Source organism: Engystomops pustulosus, chromosome 1 (assembly GCF_040894005.1).
Source record: "Engystomops pustulosus chromosome 1, aEngPut4.maternal, whole genome shotgun sequence".
NCBI lineage: Eukaryota > Metazoa > Chordata > Amphibia > Anura > Leptodactylidae > Engystomops > Engystomops pustulosus.
This window is the reverse complement of record NC_092411.1, coordinates 282,800,792-282,808,775: the sequence shown is the minus strand read 5'-3', so window position 1 is coordinate 282,808,775 and position 7,984 is coordinate 282,800,792. Positions and strand designations below refer to the sequence as shown.

Here is a 7,984-nt window from a genome sequence, read left to right as displayed (position 1 = left end):
TTATTGCTGCTGTTCCAAGGTCTGGACCGTCGTTGGGGGTCGTTCCACTCGACAGCAGTTTCCCGCTTCTGCTAAATAGTCTTTCACTTGTCTGTAGCCAAACACCATAATGCAGGAGCTGACTGAATAGTATATGGAGGACAGGATGCCATATAGAGCGGAGAGCATGTCGTTTTCATAGTCGTTCTCCATGAGCCCGGAGACTATGGCTATCCACACCACGTCACTGGAGATCCAGCAGAGGACATACAAGCACAGGAGGGACAGCAGTATCTTTGTAGCCTGAGCTGTGTGCTTGTTCCACCCACGTCTTACGGATATGGTGTCCCGTACTTGCCTCCGGTGTCTACATATCAAGTCTATTATGAACCAGTTTAGGATAACAACCAAGATGATCAACATGAAGTCCACACTCACCGTGGCATAAGTGAGGATCTTCAAGAGTTCACTGTGTGATGGTCCGATGCAGTTGGTACTCGTCATCAACATGTTGCTCTTATTACGTGTGCCCACCGACTCAGGGTATAGGAGGTACGGCATGTGGAAAATTATACTTATGGCCCAGCATCCAGCCAAGGACCAGTTGACATATTGAGCTTGGTGCCGATGGATAAACTTTGACCAACTATGACCAGGTCTCCGTATCTTGATGAGATGGAGAAAGCTGAGATTCTCCACTGACCAGATGCTGATCAAGCGGAGAGTGTGGTAAAAATAAAGCAAGAACCTACATCCCCCAGGTCCATAAACTTTGGCATTGAACAATATGAGGAGTCCGGGGATCTCCTTGTAAAAACACAAGAGGAGGTTGACCACTGCCATGTTCACGATAATCTTATCCAGAGGTTGAAACACTTTGTTTTTGAAAGCATTGCTCAGAAAAGCGAAGATGAGAACCAAATTTGCAATTGTCCCGAAAAGAGCAGAAAAATAAATTGCGAGAGAAACAATATCAGAAGCACTTAATATCATAGTTTGGAGTGTTCCTCTGTGATTCCTCCTCTTCTCAGTCACCTTGGGTCTTTAGTAGAAGCATCGTCTTAACACAATGGGAAAGTTGTGATGCGGCTGGACAGACTGGTCCCTTATAAATTCTCTGGTGGTGAGAAGCAGAAGGTGTGAATCCATTATCTGAGTCACCATGGTAGCGTTTACTTCCACTGAGATAGCTTGTATGTCCTGCAGAGCAGTGAACGGACTCATGACAGATGTGTGCTCACACTGTAATATGTCCATCCACATGCAACCACCACAAGTTGTGTAAAATATAGACAACAGACAACAAAGATCCAAAGTTTTTCTTATTTTTGGAATGTTTCTTAAATTTGCACTTGAAATTCCACAAAGATCTCCACATTGATGCTCTGATGGAAATATCTTTGAAGTTTATCTAGAAGGTGCCCACAGGGATGGGGAAGCCAACCAGACACTTGGACTGCCACAAGGTGTTCAACTTTTATACTTTTAAAGGAAATCAATCACTGAAAATAACAACAAAAGGCTACAAATACTCACCTTTACTCCTCTTCATCTTGATCCCGACACTCTACTCCGCTAGTCTTGACATGCCGAGATCACCAAGAAAACAAACTTATAATTAGCAGCATGGATGCTGTCCATCACAAGATGTCCGACGCTCCAGGCTGCTAATTATACACATTCCAGAATGTGGGCGTAGACTCTCTAAGAAGACACACTATGATTAATCTAGTGGTATGAGATACTGTGTGCTGACAATATGGTTAGATTATTAGAGTACAAGGTTTATATACACTCTGATTTAGCTTCTGAACATTCTACTAGTATCTGACACATGTAAAGAGAGATGAGACAGATCAGAGATGAGATCCATATTACACACAACGACATAGTCATCTCTACTACATATCTGCTCTCTGCTACATCTCTGCTCTACACTATCAGATCTGATGTGCCTCCCTCCCCCTCCTCAGATAAAGATCTTATCTGCCTGTAGCTTGTATCTCTCTTCTTGTTGATGCTGTTGTTTGCCAGAAGGAAGTCAGTGTCTATGTATCCGTGTGAGCTCAGTCCTGGAATTCAGGGGGAGGGGCCGCTGCATGGAGCAGAGGGAAAGAGAAGCTCCGCTTTACAGCATCGGGCAATATGGCTGCTGACCCTAAAGTTAGAAAATACAGGGTCGGAAACCAGGGGTAACTGAAATTGTGTACACCAGAGCTGATTGAGACAAGTCATAATTGTATCTGTGTATAATGCTGTATTTTTGTTAATAAAAGTGAATTAAAGAATGTGCTATTCTGTTATCCTGAGTACATTTAAGAAACTTGTTGTCTTTAATGTAAGATGATGATTTGGAGTTCATATCTATCATGTATTTCTTGACACATTACTCCACCATATCCCTCACACACACGTGAGACTTGGTGTCAACACATGCACTGATTGGGTGTCAGATTATGTGCCACTGTTCCAATTCATTCACACTAATTGAAAGGAATTCCCCCTCTCACCCCAAATGTGGCACGATTACCTCCTATAAACGGGTAGCACTCTGTTTTTTTTATTGGTCCTTACACTGCAGCTAAACGACTCCTTATTGAGGGCACATAGTAAGAAGTGCTTGTGGCCATTCAGCATGGGCTATCCAGTGATCCTAAATGAATCAAATAAAAACACATTTATTCTTAAAAACTAAATTATTTGACCATATTTTAAACATTTTAGTCTGTGATTGACAGAAAGGGACTTGTTTTTTGTGAACGAGGTGTCATTTTCCATCTATTCTATTTTTGAGGGTTTGTTGAACAGATATGACAGCACCTATGCTTTATTTTTTTCCATAAATCTTTTTGCTGATTTTTTTACATTAACAGGGAAGAAGGCGAATTTACAAACAGCACTGGAAATGTCGTCACTTTGTGGGATTAACAACATGATAGTTTTATAGTCTTTGTAATAGGCTTTTCTTTTGTCCCCATGGCATCTAAAGGATAAATCTGCCAGACCGCTGCTAGTTAGTTAGTAAATAAACTAAATCAATATCACGTATCATAAATTTATAGTAAAAAAAAATAATAAAAAATACCCCTCCCACCAAAAAAAAATAAGACCACCTGTATCGGTAAAAATCCCCAGAAATATTCGGTGCCCACAAGACCAAAATGAGCGGCACCCTTAAAGGGTTGTCCCTGAGAAGCCGGTAGACCGCCCTGGGCTGCTGTAAATACTATGTGTAGTATCTGGGGGCTACGTGTAGCTAGGCGATGCTGAGAACATGCAGCTGCCTGACACATTAAGATAAAAAGCCATCTCCATTATTTGTCTACACTGGACGTGTGTAAACAGAGCGATGGTCATTACTGGGAGCGGGCTGTATAAGGACACACTTATGGGATTTCATTAGAGCACTTTCCCGTCTCGTTCTTGTCAGTAGTGTTTACTCATTATCGCCTCAATGGTTTGTTTTCCACCCACTTAATTCATTCATAGCAGAGAAACTGCGCTCACATAGGGAATCACCCTCTAAAAACATGGCTGTGCCTAGCACGACCCTCTTATTCAGTCTAATCTGCAGGCAGCATGGGAAATTTATTTGTCTGCCCCTTCTGGGTATATAGGAGTCCAGGGGGCGGTCCTACTCAATGAGGATCCCAGAATAAATGTGATTTCAGTAGGAGCTGTTATTTACCGCCCGCTGGACTACTAAACCCAGTTGGTTGGCAAGGGGTTGCTATGTCACACTGCGGCCTAGTGTAGGTTCAGAAGCCTGCCGTCGCAGTATAGCTATTAAGTGAGAATGCGGGTGCTGTGGCAGCTTTTGGGGGCCAACAATCTTCCCTTTACTACACCCTGCCACCCATACTTTGTCTGAATATGGTCCATTTTGTGAACAATAAAGATAACACTGTAACTTCAGTATAAATGCCCCCCATATAACCACTCACATCCCTGTCAAGAGATTTTTACCTATTAAATCACAAAGGCAATTTTTCACTTTTTTTTTTTTAGAAAAGGTTAGATAGAGAATTAAATGAAACAACATGAAAAATTTACTAAAACATACAAAATTCATCAAAGGACCAGTAATAATAATAATAATAATTCCTTTATTTATATAGCGCACACAGATTATGCAGCGCTACACAGAGCTTGTCAGTTCAGTGCTGGGTAATGTTCATCTGTTCAGTCCCGTAAACAGGATACCCCGGGCCTATGGCGTCATATTCACTCATCACATGAGGGTTTAAGCTGCAATACCAGTCCCAGCCACAATACAATGTGTAGCACTGTGCTAGGCAGGAAGCATAGAGATTGGAGTGTTCATGTGAGGACTGCAGTGTCTTCACTCATCTTGGGGGCTTAGGGCAATGGTTGTCTAGTATCAGTCTCTTAAATAATGTAATAGAAGATATTAGATAAAAGAGCATTATCGGTGGATATCTGTCCAGTAAATAAGAGCTGCCATATAATGATAGGGAGAGAGCGAGCGCTGCCGCGATCATATACCCAGCGTGCAATTAGAAACTGAAGACTCTGATGACAAAATGTGTCTTGGAAATCACTGGTGATACAATCCAGGTGTCGGGAGGCAGCGGAGTGGAGTATGGTGTAGCGTCCCTTTAAGGCTTCCTGTTGAGGAATGGATTGGTGGGGATTAATGACGCTGCACTTGGCGGTGTCTCTGATGTCCTGAGAGATTTCAAGGTGTCAGATCAACAGGTGGAGAAAAGTGCTGACAAATAAGTCCCTGGCACCGATAAGGAGCTGGGTGCGAGGGGAGATAACATCAAGGACTGGTTCTAGCACAGCATCAGTCACTGACATTAGTCACTCAGTTCTGAGACATCAGAAAGTGCAGGAAGAAGAAGGATCTAAATGGTATTTGCTATCAGTACCGACCATGTAAAGCTTCAGCCAGTGTTAGAGAGCTGTTCATTATTATGTGTTATATTCTGGGATTGTAGCTGGACTTGGTGTACTTAGAGCATGTCTTCATGCTGCAGTGCTCTTCGGTGTCTGCTTGGAATTGCTCCAAGTTTTATTATTCAACCTGAATCCTCTTACCGTTTTCATTGAGAACAGAGGTGAAAGGCAGTGAAGCAATTAGTACAGAGATCTGAGGACACAGCAGTGTGAGGACACACCCCTAATGCACTTGAAGAAGCTACAATTCTAGAATATTAACATTGTGTAGGGTTCTGTTCACACTGCATTTTTTAACTTTCATTTACGTAGACATCTCTGCTTCCAGCTGTCTGCAGCTCAGCTTGATACGATGCTGATACACAGGCAGAGCTGCAGTGTAAAGTATGGTGCAGTAGGGGATTTATCAATATTTTTCCTCCAGGACCTGCACTTGTCTGCAGCATTGTAGGTCCTCACTTATTTCATATAAGATGTCCCATGATGAGCCTGTGCTGCTGTCCATGGTGCTGACCACAAGAATCCCTCTGGATCCTTGCACCATCTGCAATGTAAAACACTCTCAGATCATTGTGGGTAAGAAATAGCAGTGATGGGATGAGGCTTGAGGCTTCTTTTGGAAGTGTTGAGCAAATTGCAGCGGCTGCTATTTCATCTGGTTTGTGTTTAGTTGGACCATCATTTATTTTTCAACATGACCCCAAACACCTCCAGGCTGTGTAAGGGCTATGTGACCAAAAAGGAGAGCAATGGGGGCTACGCCAGATGACCTAACCTGCACAGTCCCCACACCTGAACCCAATCCAGATGGTTTGGGGTGAGCTGGACCACAGAGTGAAGGCAAAAGGACCAACAAGTGCTAAACATCTCTGGGAACTCCTTCAACACTGATGGAAGACCATTTCAGGTGACTACCTCTTGTATCTCATCAAGAGAATACCAAGAGTGTGCAAAGCAGTAATCACAGCAAAAGGAACCTGGAATATGAGACATATTCTCGGTTGTTTTACACTTGTTTGTTAAGTAAATAATTCCACATGTGACAATTCATAGTTTTGATGCCTTCAGTGTGAATTTACAATTTTTAGTCAGGAAAATAAAGAAAACTCTTTGAATGAGAAGATGTGTCCAAACTTTTAGTCTGTACTGCCCATCAATCAAAAAGGGATATTAGTCCATTCCCCAAAAGATTATCATTCTACAGTGATCTACAGGATAATCTACACGGGGTCTTGTTGATGCAGTGAACGCATGCGCTAAGGTCAGAAGAAGAGAGAGAGGAACAGCAGTGTGTCTGGAGTAAGCTGGCGACCACTGAGGAGGGCGAGGTTTTAGCGTCAGGGGGCAGTGGTAGGTGCTCAATTCTTGCACAGGGTCCCCTTACTATCAGTGCTCACCCCTGGGGACGGCTGTGATGGACCTGAGACTATTCTAGAGATGCCAATGATACAGGAAAGCTGACATTACATAACATAACTGGATGTATGAAGACATATGAGTATGGGAAACTTTACACTTCCTAAAACTTTGGAGACAATAAGTAAGCGGGGGGGGGGCGCGCTCAGATGGAAAAACAACAACACTACTCCAAAAATACACTGAGGAAAGAAGCAAGCCCCTGCCAGGAGTGTTTTCTTCCCCCGAGCAGCGGCTCCCACTATTTATAGCCGCCCCTCGCTGCATTGTATGTTTTGTTCTTTCCATAATTGTCGAAACTTTACACGGGAACACCCTGAGTGCCGCCGCAACAACAGCACAGCACGGGCATGCCTATGTTATGTAACGCGGCACACAGAGGCATCTGACAGCCGCACATCCATACTGACAGGATCAGGATGTCTATACTTATACTACAGGGCAGGTGCAGGCTGTCTATACTTATACTACAGGGCAGGTGCAGGCTGTCTATACTTATACTACAGGACAGGTGCAGGATGTCTATACTTATACTACAGGGCAGGTGCAGGTTATACTACAGGGCAGGTGCAGGCTGTCTATACTTATACTACAGGGCAGGTGCAGGCTGTCTATACTTATACTACAGGACAGGTGCAGGATGTCTATATTTATACTACAGGGCAGGTGCAGGATGTCTATACTTATACTACAGGACAGGTGCAGGCTGTCTCTACTTATACTACAGGACAGGTGCAGGTTATACTACAGGGCAGGTGCAGGTTATACTACAGGACAGGTGCAGGTAATACTACAGGGCAGGTGCAGGTTATACTACAGGGCAGGTGCAGGATGTCTATACTTATACTACAGGGCAGGTGCAGGTTATACTACAGGACAGGTGCAGGCTGTCTATACTTATACTACAGGGCAGGTGCATGTTATACTACAGGACAGGTGCAGGCTGTCTATACTTATACTACAGGACAGGTGCAGGTTATACTACAGGACAGGTGCAGGATGTCTATACTTATACTACAGGGCAGGTGCAGGTTATACTACAGGACAGGTGCAGGATGTCTATACTTATACTACAGGACAGGTGCATGTTATACTACAGGACAGGTGCAGGATGTCTATACTTATACTACAGGACAGGTGCATGTTATACTACAGGACAGGTGCAGGCTGTCTATACTTATACTACAGAGCAGGTGCATGTTATACTACAGGACAGGTGCAGGATGTCTATACTTATACTACAGAGCAGGTGCATGTTATACTACAGGACCGGTGCAGGATGTCTATACTTATACTACAGGGCAGGTGCATGTTATACTACAGGACAGGTGCAGGATGTCTATACTTATACTACAGGACAGGTGCAGGTAATACTACAGGACAGGTGCAGGATGTCTATACTTATACTACAGGGCAGGTGCAGGATGTCTATACTTATACTACAGGGCAGGTGCATGTTATACTACAGGACAGGTGCAGGATGTCTATACTTATACTACAGGGCAGGTGCAGGATGTCTATACTTATACTACAGGACAGGTGCAGGCTGTCTATACTTATACTACAGGACAGGTGCATGTTATACTACAGGACAGGTGCAGGCTGTCTATACTTATACTACAGGACCGGTGCAGGATGTCTATACTTATACTACAGGGCAGGTGCA

The 7,984-nt window shown here is 43.6% G+C and overlaps 1 protein-coding gene across 1 annotated transcript; it reads right to left on the bottom strand.

The window, feature by feature from the left end:
* LOC140113389 (olfactory receptor class A-like protein 1) lies at nucleotides 1-972 on the bottom strand. Its single transcript, XM_072132642.1, has one exon. The coding sequence runs from the start codon at nucleotides 970-972 to the stop codon at nucleotides 1-3; it is 972 nt and encodes a 323-aa protein (XP_071988743.1).
* Nucleotides 973-7,984: the final 7,012 nt, after the last annotated feature.

Coding starts and splice junctions, on each gene's coding strand:
- LOC140113389 (XM_072132642.1), bottom strand. CDS start 972: ATGATATTAAGTGCTTCTGATATTGTTTCTCTCGCAATTTATTTTTCT.